At 37.6% G+C, this 15,122-nt stretch overlaps 1 protein-coding gene across 8 annotated transcripts in view; it reads left to right on the top strand.

Annotated features, from left to right (window-relative positions):
- The window catches only part of CPLANE1 (ciliogenesis and planar polarity effector complex subunit 1), a 127,405-nt gene that overhangs the window by 7,142 nt on the left and 105,141 nt on the right, over positions 1-15,122 (top strand). For all 8 annotated transcript variants that reach the window (XM_040495591.1, XM_040495600.1, XM_040495586.1 and 5 more), the window contains exons 2-7: positions 1,506-1,626; positions 6,087-6,222; positions 6,336-6,455; positions 7,129-7,358; positions 12,288-12,394; positions 14,531-14,687. In XM_040495591.1, the coding sequence (XP_040351525.1) occupies positions 1,546-1,626; positions 6,087-6,222; positions 6,336-6,455; positions 7,129-7,358; positions 12,288-12,394; positions 14,531-14,687 (831 nt within the window). In that variant the 5' untranslated portion in view covers positions 1,506-1,545. The remainder of the gene's footprint in view (positions 1-1,505; positions 1,627-6,086; positions 6,223-6,335; positions 6,456-7,128; positions 7,359-12,287; positions 12,395-14,530; positions 14,688-15,122) is intronic.

The raw sequence follows: 15,122 nt of genomic DNA, 5'->3' as shown, positions 1-15,122 counted from the left end.
TAAATTTAGAGAGAGAGACTATGCAGTGGGGGAGAGGGTCAGAGGGAGAGAGAGAATCTTAAGCAAGTTCCATGCTCAGTGGAGCCTGATGTGGGGCTCAGTCCCATGACCCGGGATCATGACCTTAGCCAAAATCAAGAGTCAGACCCTCAACCAGTTGAGCCACCCAGGCATCCTGGGACCAGTTTCTTGATCTTTTTCCTGACTTTCATACCCTTGAAACTTTTCAAGGTTTTTGAAAGTTTTCAGATCAGTTATTTTGTAGAATGTCCCTTAACTTGGGTTTTCCTGATATTTCCTTGTGATTAGATTCAGGTTATGTGTCTTTAGCACAGATGTCACAGAAATTTTTCTCATTTTACCTATTAGGTGATACATGATTTCCAGTTGTCCCATTTCTGATAATTTTCATTTTGATCACTGGATTAAATGGAGTCTGCCTGGCTTTTTCATCATAAAGTTACTCTTTTTTTGTAACTAATGAGTACCTTATGGGGTATTTTTATACTTTATAACAATGTAAGTATGCCATTTTTATGAAATGTTCAATTTATTTGTTTACTTATTCATAATTCTATGGATTCATGGTTTTCTATTTTATTCTATGGATTTTAAGTCCATTGCCGTAATATGTTTTGATCCTCCAGCTGTTTTCAGTTTGGTCAGTGGGATCCTTTTCAGTGTGACTTCTGTGTTTCTCTCTGTTTGGGCGCCAACACACTGTGCCAGGCTGTCATGTCACACTGTGTGAACATCCTCCCAGGATTCTCCCAAGAATGGATTATGCTTTCCTCACCCTGCTTGGACTCTGACAAACTCTTCTTGGCTTCCACTGCAACTATCTCCATACCCAGCATGGGTACTTGCTAATGCATCTTCACTTCATGTTTTCTTGGGGCTTCATCTTTATGTGGGCTAGTTTGGACTTTCTTACAGCTCGATGGCTCAGGGTGGTTTGTTTATATGGAGATTGAAGGCTTCAAAAGTGTAATTACTCCAGGGGGTAAGGTAGAAGCTATGATTGCTTTTTATGATTGAGCCTTGGGAAATGTATAACATCACTTCCATTTTACTCTTGGTTAGAATAATTAAAATCTCACCCACTTTTAAGGGATGAGGCATGGGGCAGAGCTCTCAATGAGAGAAGTGTCAAAGTCATAGTTGAGGAAGAGTATGTAGGATGGGAGATACTGTTGTGGCCATCTTTGGGAAATACAACCTATGGCACTGAGAAAAGCATATCACATAGAAACTTCATTGTCAAGATTTTTTCCTACTTTATTTTTATCTTCATAGCCCGAGAAACAACTTGTGAAAAAAGCAAATACATTTTGCTTGACTATTCAAGACATAAGATGAGATACTGAATGCATTCTTTATATCTTACCTTAAAAAGACAGTTAACTTGAGCCGATGAAAAAAGTGATTTACCAAAACTTTGTGAACATTCTAAATTAGAATCCTTGTAAATCTTATGGGCTACTGATTATTATTATTATTTACAGCATCTTGTGACTTTTTACCTAATTGGTCATTGCAAGAAGCATGGAGATAAGATTAGAAGTTTTGACATCAACAAGTATCAAGCAGAAAAAGCCCTGGCCACGAGTCTCCTGGTTAGGACAGGTAGGTTTTTCTTTCTTCATACAATACCAGCTATAATAATGTGTTAAATGTGCACTTTGCCTCTAAGATAGATGTTCTATGGTCTTTAAAAAAAAAAACAAACAAACACCATCTATAGCAGGATCACCTCACTGAACAGAGTTTTTTGTGTTTGTGTTTTTTTTTAATTAAAAAAAATTTTTTTAACGTTTGTTATTGAGAGAGAGAGACAAAGTGTGAGCAGGGGAGGCGCAGAGAGAGAAGGAGACACAGAATCTGAAGCAGGTTCCAGGCTCTGACCTATCAGCACAGAGCCTGAGCGGGACTCGAACTCACAGACAGCGAGATCATGACCTGAGCTGAAGTTGGACGCTTAACCGACTGAGCCACCCAGGCGCCCATTTGTTTGTTTGTTTGTTTTTATGTTGAGCAAGTTAGCTTCTCAAGAAAGTTAAATGGTCTGTGTAGAAGAAATACTTTATTTTCAAAAAAAAAATTTTTTTTCCTGTTACATTTAAGGTTGAGATGGCAAATATCAAAAGGAATTTTTAAATTTAAATATAATTAACGTGCAATGTTATATTAGGTTTAGGTGTACAACATATCCTATAATTCCATGCATTACTCAGTGCTCATCACCATAAGTACAGTCACCATCTGTCACCAGACAACACTATTACAATATTACTGAGTATATACTCTATGCTGTACTTTTCATATCGGTAACATACATTTTATGACTGGAAGTTTGTACTTCTTAATCCCCTTCAACTATTTTGCCCATCTCCCCACTCCTCTCCCCTCTGGCAACTACAAGTTTGTTCTCTGTATTTAAGAGTCTGTTTATTTTGTTGTTGTTCATTTTGATTTTTAGATTCAACATGTAAGTGAAATCATGATATTTGTCTTTCTTTGACTGACTTATTTTACTTAGTATTATACCTTCTAGGTCCATCCATGTTATTGGAAATGGCAAGGTCTCATTCTTTTTTTTTTATCACTGAGTAATATTCCATTTTATACATATCACTTCTTTTTTTTTTAACTTGTTTTTTTAATGTTTATTTATTTTTGACAGAAAGAACGTGAGCCAGGGAGGGGCAGAGAGAGAGGGGGACAGAGGATCTGAAGCAGCCTCTGTACTGACAGCAGAGAGCCTGATAGGGGGCTCAGACTCATGAACCTTGAGATCGTGATCTCAGCTGAAGTAGATGCCTAACCAACTGAACCACCCAGGCGCCCCCTCTTCTTTTTTTTTTTTTTTAAGTTTATTTATTTATTTTGAGAGAGAGCGTGTGCACACAAAGTGGGGAAGGGGCAGAGAGAGGGAGGGAGAGAGAATCCCAAGCAGGTTCTCCACTACCTGATGTGGGGCTTGAACTCATGAACTGCAAGATCATGACCTGAGCTGAAATCAGACGCTTAACTCACTGAGCCACCCAGATACCCCTATACCACCACCACCACCTCTTCTTCCTCCTCCTTCTCCTCCTCCTTCTTCTTCTTTTAAGTTATTCATGTATTTTGAGAGAGAGAGAGAGCATGGGAGGGGCAGTGAGAGAGGGAGAGAGAGAATCCCAATTAGGTTCTGTGCTGTCAGTAAGGAGCCTGATGCAGGGCTCAAACTCATGAACCACGAGATCATGATCTAAGCTGCATTCAAGAGCTGAACGATTAACCAAGGAGCCACCAGGTGCCCCATACCACAACTTTATTCATTCATCTATTGATAGACACTGGCTTGCTTCCATATCTTGGCTACTATAAATAATGCTGCAATAAACATAGAGGTGCGTATGTCTTTTTGGATTAGAGTTTTTGTTTTCCTTGGTAAATACCCAGTAGTAGAATTAGTGAATCATATGGTATTTCTATTTTTAATTTTTTGAGGAACCTCCATACTGTTTTGCCAGAGTAGCTGCACCAATTTACATTCCTACCAACAGTGCATAAGTGTTTCTTTTTCTCTATATCCTTGCCAAATACTTGTTACTTCTGTCTTTTTTTTTTTTAATATTTTATTTGTAAGTACCAATGTGGGGCTCAAACTCACGACCTTGAGACCAAGAGTCCCATGCTCACTGACTGAGCCAGCAAGGTGCCCCTCTTGTCTTTTTGATTCTAGTCATTCTGACAGGTGTAAGATGATATATCTCAGTGTGGTTTTGATGTACTTCCATGATAATATGATACTGAGCATCTTTTCATGTATCTATTGACCGTCTGTATATCTTCTTTAGAAAAATGTCTATTCAGGTCCTCTGCCCATTTTTAATCGGGTTATTTGAGGTTTTTTGGTGTTGAGTTGTATAATTTCTTTGTATACTTTGGATATTAACCCCTTATTGAACATATCATTTGCAAATATCTTCTCCCATTCAGTAGATTGCCTTTTTGTTGATGGTTTCCTCCTGTGCTGTGCAAAAAAATTTTGTTTTTTGTAACCAAAGGGAATATTTAATCTTCTGAATCCTTTCTTACCGGAACAGTCAGTGGACTGTTTTCTTACCATTGTGATTTTCATGAGTATGCCCTATGCCCCTTAAAACTAGGATAAAGTTGGGCCAGGATACACCAGAAATCCAGGAATACCATTCACAATATATGGAAGAGATTCGTCACCTTAGGGAAATTTAGCAAGCCTATAAAATCCTCTTAGAATATGTAATAATTATGAAAATTTTAACGATTGGCGTTTTAGTGTTAGTGTCATTTCCTGTGAGAAATTATATCGTTAACTTCCTCTAGTCTCTTCTTTCTTTTTAAAGATGCTGTTTTTTTTTGTTTTTTTTTTTTAAATGTGCATTTGAGAGAGAGCGTATGGACAAGCAGGGCAGGGGCAGAGAAAGAGCGGGAGAGAGAGAATCCCAAGCAGGCTCCTGATGTCAGCACAGAACCCAGTAAGGGGCTCAATCTCACACACCATGATATCATGACCTGAGCCAAAATCAAGAGTTGGACGCTTAACTGACTGAGCTACCCAGGTGCCCCTAGTGTAGGTAAATAATTAAAAAGCTTGCCCATGCTACTGATCAAATTGATGAAATTAAACAACACGTAACCCAATTTTGGCTAGCAGAATTGTAAGACACTTTTATAATTAAAAAAAAAATTTTTAGTGTTTATTTATCTTTGAGAAAGGGAGAGAGTACGAGCAGGGGAGAGACAGGGACACAGAATCCAAAATAGGCTCTAGGCTCTAAGCTGTCAGCACAGAGCCCAATGCAGGGCTCGAACCCGTGAACCATGAGATTATGACCTGAGCTGAAGTTAGACACCTAACTACTTAAACAACTGAACCACCTAGGGGCCCAGCACTCTTATAATTTTATCTTATTTATTTTATTATTTTTTTTCTTGAATTTTAATTTTTTTTTTATTTACATCCAAATTAGGGGCGCCTGGGTGGCGCAGTCGGTTAAGCGTCCAACTTCAGCCAGGTCACGATCTCGCGGTCCGTGAGTTCGAGCCCCGCGTCAGGCTCTGGGCTGATGGCTCAGAGCCTGGAGCCTGTTTCCGATTCTGTGTCTCCCTCTGTCTCTGACCCTCCCCCATTCATGCTCTGTCTCTCTCTGTCCCAAAAATAAATAAACATTGAAAAAAATTAAAAAAAAAAATTTACATCCAAATTAATTAGCATATAGTGCAACAATGATTTCAGGAGTAGATTCCTTAGTGCCTCTTACCCATTTAGCCCATCCCCCACTCCCACCACCCCTCCAGTAACCCTCAGTTTGTTCTCCATATTTATGAGTCTCTTCTGTTTTGTCCCCCTCCCTGTTTTTATATTCTTTTTGTTTCCCTTTCCTTATGTTCATCTGTTTTGTCTCTTATAGTCCTCCTATGAGTGAAGTCATATGATACTTGTCTTTCTCTGACTAATTTCACTTAGCATAAAGCCTCCAGTTCCATCCATGTAGTTGCAAATGGCAAGATTTCATTGTTTTCGATTGCCTAGTAATCCTCCATTGTATATATATACCACATCTTTTTTATCCATTCATTTATCAGTGGGCATTCGGGCTCTTTCCATACTTTGGCTATTGTTGATAGTGCTGCTATAAACATGGGGGTGCATGTGTCCCTTCGAAACAGCACACCTGTATCCCTTGGATAATACCTAGTAGTGCAATTGCTGGGTCATAGGGTAGTTCTATTTTTAGTGTTTTGAGGAACCTCCATACTGTTTTCCAGAGTGGCTGCACCAGCTTGCATTCCCAGTACTCTTATAATTTTAAAGGTCAAAAAGGTCTAGGTGCAGCCATTAGGTCATCTTACCTAGTAATTCTAATAAATATTTTAAGATAGAGTAAAAAATCTCCAGGATACCTAATCAACCTTATTTTCATTTTATGATTTGTGGTACAAATGTATAATCTTTCTTGAATGTCACTTTGTTTTCCTTTCTGGGATAATTTATTTAGATTAGAGGTTGAATTACCTCCTGGCACCTCTTAAGTGTCATATGTTTCTTCTCTTAGGAAAATGAAGCTGTTTTCCTTTTGGATAATAAATTTATAAATGAAATTAATTTGCTCTCTGGAAGAACAAAGAAGAAAATTCCTTGTCTGCAGCCTTTGTTGAAGGATGCTATTGTCCTAACAACATCCAGTAATGGTTAAGTAGTACTGATATTTCCAAAAGGCTAGATTAATTGTATTCATAAAAACTTGGGGTAATATTAAGGGAAATATTAGATTATAACTATTGTATTTCCTTTTTGGAAACAGATGCCTGGCTGGCTGGGGTACTCACTACAGGGCAGCTTTTTCTTTGGAACAAAGATCAAGATTGCTTGAAAACTGTACAGGCAGCTGAAAAGCCTAAGAAAATGATTCAAGCTGCAGTAGGTGGGAATTTTTTATTTGTTTAAATTGGTTTCCTTGATAAATGGGAGGAAAAGAAGATGAAACATTTTCCTATTACTATGTTAAAAATATCTCTGTATGTGTGCATAAATATATCTGTGTATATATAAATATATACATATACATATATATGTTTTCTTGTATATATATATGATTTTTTTGATGGTCTTTGTATTTTACTATTTATTTAGGGAGCACACAGGTGAGTGGGGGAGGGGCAAAAAGGGGGGGGGAGAGAGAGAGAGAGAATATGAATCTTAAGCAGGCTCCTTGCTCAATGCGGAGCCCGATGCAGGACTCGAACCCACAAACCATGAGATCATGGCCTGAGCTGAAATCAAGAGTTGGTCATTTAACTGACTGAGCCACTCAGGCACCCTGATGGTGTTTATTTGTGATACTTAGATTCATCTTGAGGAAAAGTCTGGCTTGCCTAACATATCTGATAACAGTGGGTTCCTAATATCACATGACAAGTACATGGTAAATATTATTATTTGTACTTTTAATTTATTAGTAGTGCCTTAGTTTTATCCTGAATGGAAATGAAACATCATTTAGGTGTCTTATTGTCAGGATAGATAAATGATGTACTTTCTGGGAGGAACTCAGACTTCACAGGTTTAATTGCCTTTTTTTGTTTGTTTTTTTAAAGCAAGCTCTTTGAGACTGTACTTGTATGTATCTGGAAATGGGAGAAGAGTTCTGCTTATAACTCCTGGATGCATATTTCTTTGGGAATATTTGGAATTCAAGAATATCTTATCTTCTAAAAGCCCTTCATTGGTAGGCCAGTGGTCCCAGATCATACCTGAAGAAGCAGTTCATTTGCCTTCTAATGAAGATAAAGAAGCTGTAGTGCATGCTGTCTTTATAAAAAATGAGGTAAAATCCAAATCAGACAGGGTGTTCTAGAAGATGAGATCTCAGACTGTAAGAACAGGCACTGTTTGTGAAGCTGTTGAGCAGAGTGTGTGATAGCATTGCTGTATATCTTTAATCATCATTAATTGTCACAGTAATTGCAAAGTTATTGTGGAGAAGATATTTTTACATTTCTTGGTCATATTTTTTAAAATGTTTATTAAAAATAGTTTGAACTCCACCAAAAAACTACACTACAACTGACAAATGAATTCAGTAAAGTTACAGGATATGAGATGAATATACAGAAATCTGTTGCATTTTTCTACACTAGTAATGATGTAGCAGATTAAGAGAATAATTTCATTTATAATTGCACCAAAAATAATAAAACACCTAGAAATAAACCTAACCAAGGAGGTGAAAAATCTGTACTCTATAAAACATTGACGAGAGACATTGAGGGTGTCACAGATGAAGGATAGTCCATGCTCATGGACTGGAAGAACCAATATTTTTAAAATGTCCAAACTACCCAACATAGTCTATAGATTTAATGCAACCCCTGTCAAAATGCCAGCATTTTTCAAAGAACTGGAACAAATAACCCACAATTTGTATGGACCCATTAAAGACCCCAAGTAGCCAAAACAGTCTTGAAAAAGAAGGACAAAGCTGGAGATACCACAATTCCAGATTTTAAGTTATACTACAATGCTTAGTAATCAAAACAGTATGGTACTGGCACAAAAATAGACATACAGCTCGATGGAACAAAATAGCCCAGAAATAAACCCACCTGTATATGGTCAATGAATCTATGATGAAGGAGGCAAGAATATACAGTGGGGAAAAAGTCTCTTCAACAAATGGTGTTGGGAAAACTGGACCACTTTCTTACACCATACTCAAAAATAAGCTCGAAATGGATTAAAGACCTAAATGTGAGACCTGAAGCCATAAAATTCCTGGAAGAAAGCATAGGAAGTACTTTCTCTGACATCAGCCATAGAAACATTTTTCTAGATACATCTCCTCTGGCAAGGGAAGCAAAAGCAAAATTAAACTATTGGAACTAGACAAAGATAAGCTTTTGCACAGCGCAGGACGAAACCATCAACAAAACAAAAAGACAATCTACTGAACGGGAGAAGATATCTGCAAATAATATATCCAATAAGGGGTTAATATCCAAAGTATACAAAGAACTTAACTCAATATCAAAAAACCACAAATAACCCAATTAAAAAATGGGCAGAGGACCTGAATAGTTATTTTTCTAAAGAAGACAAACATGCATGAAAAGATGCTCAACATCACTCATCATCAGGGAAGTGCAAATCAAGTGCTGAGATACATCACCTTACACCTGTCAGAATGACAAGAATAAAAAAGACAAGAAATGACAAGTATTTGGCGAGGATGTGGAGAAAAAGGAACCCTTATGCACTGTTGGTGGGAATTGGTGCAGCCACTCTGGAAAACAGTGTGGAGGTTCCTCAAAAAATTAAAAGTAGAAATACCATATGATCCACTAATTCTACTACTGGGTATTTACCCAAGGAAAACAAAAACACTTATTTGAAAAGACATATACACCCCTATGTTTACTACACCATTATATACAGTAGCTAAGATATGGAAGCAAGCCAGTGTCTATCAATAGATGAATGGATAAAGAAGATGTGGTTTATTTTTAAAATGTCATAATTACTCAGTGGTAAAGAATAATGAGATCTTGCCATTTGCAACAACATGGATGGAGCTAGAGGGTATAATGCTAAGTGAAATAAGTCCAATCAGAGAAAGGCAAATACCATGACTTAAATTATATGTTGAATCTGAAAGACAAAAGGAACAGACTCTTAAATACAGAGAACAAACTGGTGGTTGCCAGAGGGGAGGTGGGTGAGGGGTGGATGAAATAGATAAAGGGTGTTAAGAGCACACTTACCTTGATAAACACTGAGATGTGTAGAATTGTTGAATCATTATACTGTACACTTGAAACTAATATAACACTGTATGTTAATTATACTTGAATAAAAAAAATGGTTTGACCTTAGAGCTTCCTTTCTCTTTTCCTAGTATTTTCCCTAGTTTTTATTTATTTATTTATTTATTTATTTATTTATTTATTTATTTAGAGAGCACGAGCAGGGGGGAGAGGCAGACAGAGAGAGGGAATCCTCAGCAGGCTCCACACTCAAGAGTAGAAACTGAGTGTGATTGCACAACCCTAGGATTATGCCCTGAGCTGAAATCAAAGAGTCGGATGCCTAACTGACTGAGCCACCCAGATGCCCCAATTTTTATTTATTTTTTAATTTCAGTATAGTTGAGACACAATTTTACATTAGTTTCAGGTATACAACATGATGATTCATGAACTCTTTATGTTATGCTGTGCTTTCCACAAGTGTAGCCACCATCTATTACCATCAAAACTATTATTATGCCATTGATTGTATACCCTCTGTTGTACCTTTTATTCCCATGACTTATTTGTTACATAACTAGAAGCCTGTATCTCCCACTCCCCTTCACCCATTTTGTCCACGCCCTACTCCCCTCTGGCAAACATCAGTTTGTTATCTGTATTTACAAGTGTGATTCTGTACTTTTCTCCATTTTTAAAATATAACTAGTTTTATAATTTAAAAAGCTAGAATTGGTGATAATTAAGCCATTTAATTACCAGGAAAGAACACATTCATTAACTAAAAAACATTATCAATAGCTGCATGCACTCTTTATATGTATGGACCAACATTTTATTACCCAGTCCACTGTTGTTAGAAATTGCATTTTGAATTTTTTTTTCCTTTATCTTCTTCCCACCCCTGGGGGTAGTGCCCTAATTTAGATAATAAATAACTATAAAATAAGAGAAAAAAAATTATAAGAATCCAGTTTCAGCCACAGTAAATTACAGTGTTTTCTTCCTTTTTTAATTTAATTTTTTAAAGTTTATTTATTTATTTTCAGAGAGAGAGCAAGCATGCATGTGGGAAAGGAGCAGAGAGAGACAATCCTAAGCAGTCTGTGAGCTCAGTGCAGAGCCCAATGTGGGACTCAAACCCACAAACCGTGAGATCATGACCTGAGCTGAAACTAAGAGTTGGATGCTTGCTTAACTGACAGAGCCACTCAGGCGCCCTTAATTTTTATTAATTTTTTTCAAATTTCTATTTAAATCTAGTTAGTTAATATATAGTGCAATATTGGTTTCAGGAGTAGAATTCAGTGACTTGTCATTTACATACAACACCCAGTGTTCATAACCAGTGCCCTCTCAAAACCCATTCCCCATTTAGCCCACGCCCCACCCACCTCCCTCCATCAACCTTCAGTTCCCTATCTTAAGAGTCTCTTATGGCTTGTTTCCCTCTTTTTTTCTTTTTTTTCCGCTCCCATATGTTCATCTGTTTAGTTTTTTTTTTTTTAATGTTTATTTTTTGAGGGAGAGACAGCATGAACCAGGGGAGGGGGCAGAGAGAGAGGGAGACACAGAATCAGAAGTAGGCTCTAGGCTCTGAGCTGTCAACACAGAGCCCAATGTGGGGCTCAAACTCATCAACCACAAGATCATGACCTGAGCTGAAGTCGGACGCCCAACCAACTGAGCCACCCAGGTGCCCCTCATCTGTTTTGTTTCTTAAATTCCACATATGAGTGAAATCATATGGTACTTGTCTTTCTCAGACTTGGCTTAGCATAATACACTCTAGCTCCATCCAAGTCATTGAAAATGTCAAGATTTCATTCTTTCTGATGACTGAGTAATATTCTGTTTTATATATATATCACACTTATCCATTCATCAGTTGATGGACACTTGGACTCTTTCCATAGTTTGGCTATTGTTGATAATGCTGTTATAAACATTGGGGTGCATGTACCCCTTTGAATCTGTATTTTTGTATCCTTTGGGTAAATACTTAGTAGTGCAATGCTGGGTTGTAGGATAGTTCTATTTTTAACTTTATGAGCAACCTCCATACTGTTTTCTGGGGTGGCTGTGCCAGTTTACATTCCCACCAAGAGTGCAAGAGTGTGCCCCTTTCTCTGCATCCTCGCCAACACCTGTTGTGTCTTGTGTTGTTAATTTTACAACACATTCTGACAGGTGTGAGGTGGTATTTCGTTGTGGTTTTGATTTGTATCTCCCTGGTGATGAGTGATGTTGAGCATCTTTTCATGTGTTTGTTAGCCATCTGGGTGCCTTCTTTGGGAAAATGTCTATTCTTCATTGGCAGTGTTTTTTTAATTTTTAAAAATTATGTTTATTTTATTTTATTTAAAAAAAAATTTTTTTTTTCAACGTTTATTTATTTTTGGGACAGAGAGAGACAAAGCATGAACGGGGGAGGGGCAGAGAGAGAGGGAGACACAGAATCGGAAACAGGCTCCAGGCTCTGAGCCATCAGCCCAGAGCCCGATGCGGGGCTCGAACTCACGGACCGCGAGATCGTGACCTGGCTGAAGTCGGACGCTTTACCGACTGCGCCACCCAGGCGCCCCAAAATTATGTTTATTTTTGAGAGAGAGTGAGAAAGAGTGTGAGTTAGCGGGGGAGGGGCAGAGAAAGAAAGACACAGAATCTGAAGCAGGCTCCAGGCTCTGAGCTGTCAGCACAGAAACTGATGTGGGGCTCGAACCAACAAACCATGGGATCATGACCTGAGCTGAAGTCGGATGCTTAACTGAGCCACCCAGGTGCCCCAGTATGTTTTCTTAAGCCAATAAGCTGCACCTTGATTTCCCATTAGGTCCATGCCCTGGCTCAGAAATAAATTACTTATTCTTTAGCCTTATGTTAAGAATAAAAATACAAGCAGGATTTCTGTATGTTTCATTTATTTTATTTATGATGAGAATATATGTTTTACATATCTTGGTTTATTTTTGGATTAATTGTATACTAAAGTTTACTAAATTTATCTACAGTTATTTGGAGATTGCTGCTTGTGTTCATTTACTTTTTATTCTGGAGAATGTCTGAAGTTAACATTTCTAGCAATTCGGTGGCATGAGAATGTATTTACACCTGTAAGGTGAGATAAAGGTTTTCTTTTTCCTTATTTTCTGTCCCTTTTAAAATATTATTATTTTTTCACCCATAAATACATAAGATTAATTAAATGAAATGTAAATTTGAACTTTTGAGACCTTACAGATCTATTCTTCCCATAAGTACTGTTGTTATTTTAGTTTTCATTTTAATGTTTTGTTTATTTTTAGAACAAGCAGGGGGAGGGGCAGAGAGGGAGGGAACAGAGGATCAGAAGCAGGTTCTGCAAGGTTTTTCTCATTTTTATTTCCTTTCATGGAATTAAGAACATGTAAAAGGTAAGACAGGCTATGGTCTTGCTTGTATTAAAATTATAGAGATAGGTATTTTGGGAAATAATTGAATTTTAAAAAGGATATAGCTTGAATTTACTACTGTAACTTTTAATTTTTTTTAATGTTTATTTATTATTGAGACAGAGAGAGACAGAGCATGAATGGGGGAGGGGCAGAGAGAGAGGGAGACACAGAATCGGAAGCAGGCTCCGGGCTGTGAGCCATCAGCCCAGAGCCTGACGCGGGGCTCGAACTCACGAACCGCGAGATCGTGACCTGAGCTGAAGTCGGATGCTCAACTGACTGAGCCACCCAGGCGCCCCACTACTGTACCTTTTAACTACTCAAATACTTTTTATTATTTTTTATTTAAATGTTTATTTTGAGAGCAAGAATGTGTGCACATGAGTGGGGGAAGGGCAGAGGGAGAGAGAGAGAATCCCAAGCAGGCTCTGCACTGTCAGTGCAGAGTCCAACTCGGTACTTGATCTCATGAACTGTGAGATCATGACCTGAGTCAAAATCGAGAGTCAGATGCTTAACTGACTGAGCCACCCAGGAGGCCTGCTCACATAGTTTTTTTGTTTTTTTTAATGTTTATTTATTTTTGAGAGAGAGAGACAGAGAGTGTGTGAGCAGGGGAGGGGCAGAGAGAGAGAGGGAGACAGAATCTGAAGTGGGCTCCAGGCTCTGAGCTGTCAGCACAGAGCCTAATGTAGGGCTCAAACTTATGAACTGTGAGATCATGACCTGAGCCAAAGTCGGACAGTTAACCAACTGAGCCACCTAGGCACCCTTGCTCACATACTTTTTAAACTAGAAATAGTTTCATATATACTACAAAGCCCAATAAAATACATAGTGCATTAAAAGCATATCCTGCCTGGGCACCTGGGTTTCTTAGTCAGTTAAGCTTTGGACTCTTGACTTTGGCTCAGGTCATGATTTCATGGTTCATGAGTTCGAGCCCTGCTTTGGGCTCTGCACTTACAGTGTGGAGCCTACTTGGGATTCTCTCTCCCTCTCTCTCTGCCCCTCCCCCACTTGTGAGCATGCACTCTCTCTAAATAAACTTAAAAAAAAAAGCATATCATGCTTCAGTAAGATTTAGTAAAATAGTGTGATTTTTAAAATTTTCTTAATTTTCTTATGCTCTGGTACTTTATATATTAGGTGTATAATGAGTTGGACTCTAATAAATATACATGTGTGTAACCATATACCAAATATAGAACATTGCCACTATGTTATTTTTATTTTTTAAAGATTTTATTTTATTTTAAGTTTATTTATTTTGAGGGAGAGAGAGGAAGGGGCAGAGAGAGAGAGGGAGAGAGAATCCCAGAACCTTTAGATCATGACCTGAGCAGAAATCAAGGGTTAGATGCTTAACTGACTGAGCCAGTTAAGATTTTATTTTTAAGTAATCTCTACATCTAACATGGGACTTGAACTTATAAACCCAAGATCAAGAGTCACACGCTCTCCTGAATGAGCCATCCATGTACCCCAGAACATTGCCACTATTTTAAAAATCCATTCTTCTCTATTTAATTTCTGTGAAAATGTTCACAGTGATGTATAATATGTGTCATCTAAATCTTTTGTCAAAACAGATGCATTTGGGGTTGACTATGGAACAGCCATTACTAACAAAATGCTGATACTGAACCTGTTTAACTGGCAACTGCTCTTTTGTGGCATGGATGAAAATTCTGAGCAGTTGCTAAGAGGGCCTCTAATATTCATGCACATATAGGAATTGGACCCTTAAGTTTTTATGATGAGCTAAATATTAAAAGTTACTATATTTCCTATTTTCAATTATTTCATTACTTACTTAGATCGTTGCCATACCATGTTCATTGGGCACAACAAGACTGCCTTCTGTGCCATCTAATTCCCAAATGTGAATCGGTAAAGTCAAGAGGAGCTCTAATTTCTGCCTTTTCAAGAGATGGCATTACTCTGGCAGTAACTCTTAATCAGAAAGACCCAAAGGTCAGTATATGTAATCTGTCTTGAAAGTAACCTATGAAAGAGTTCAATTTGGAGTTGTTTTGTAATACTACTTTATGTTCTTTATATTGGTGTTTTCTGATCCAGTTTAACATTGTGGTGTTTTCTGATCCAGTTTAACTTTAACATAAAGTTATTTTATCCAGAAGCTATAATTTCAAAACTTGGCCTTCAGAAGTGAAAAGAGGGTAACAAAAAGGAAGAAGGGCAAAGTGGTAACTCATGTCCTTAAAATATAGTATAAAAGAGTGAGGAGTTTCAGTTTTCAGTATTGTTTTGCCAGTTGGGAAAGACTTCCAAGATAGTTTATTAATATAATAATAGGTCTCTAGGTCTCTAGAATTATAAGTAATGATTAAAGTAAAATAATTTTAATGTTTTTTTGCATTCTTTTTTTTTTTTTTTTTTTTTTTTTTT

This window comes from Herpailurus yagouaroundi, unplaced genomic scaffold (assembly GCF_014898765.1).
Source record: "Herpailurus yagouaroundi ecotype Mexico unplaced genomic scaffold, PumYag 29, whole genome shotgun sequence".
Taxonomy (NCBI): domain Eukaryota; kingdom Metazoa; phylum Chordata; class Mammalia; order Carnivora; family Felidae; genus Herpailurus; species Herpailurus yagouaroundi.
Note: the sequence above shows the minus strand (reverse complement) of the source record. Positions and strands in the feature narration are given on the sequence as shown.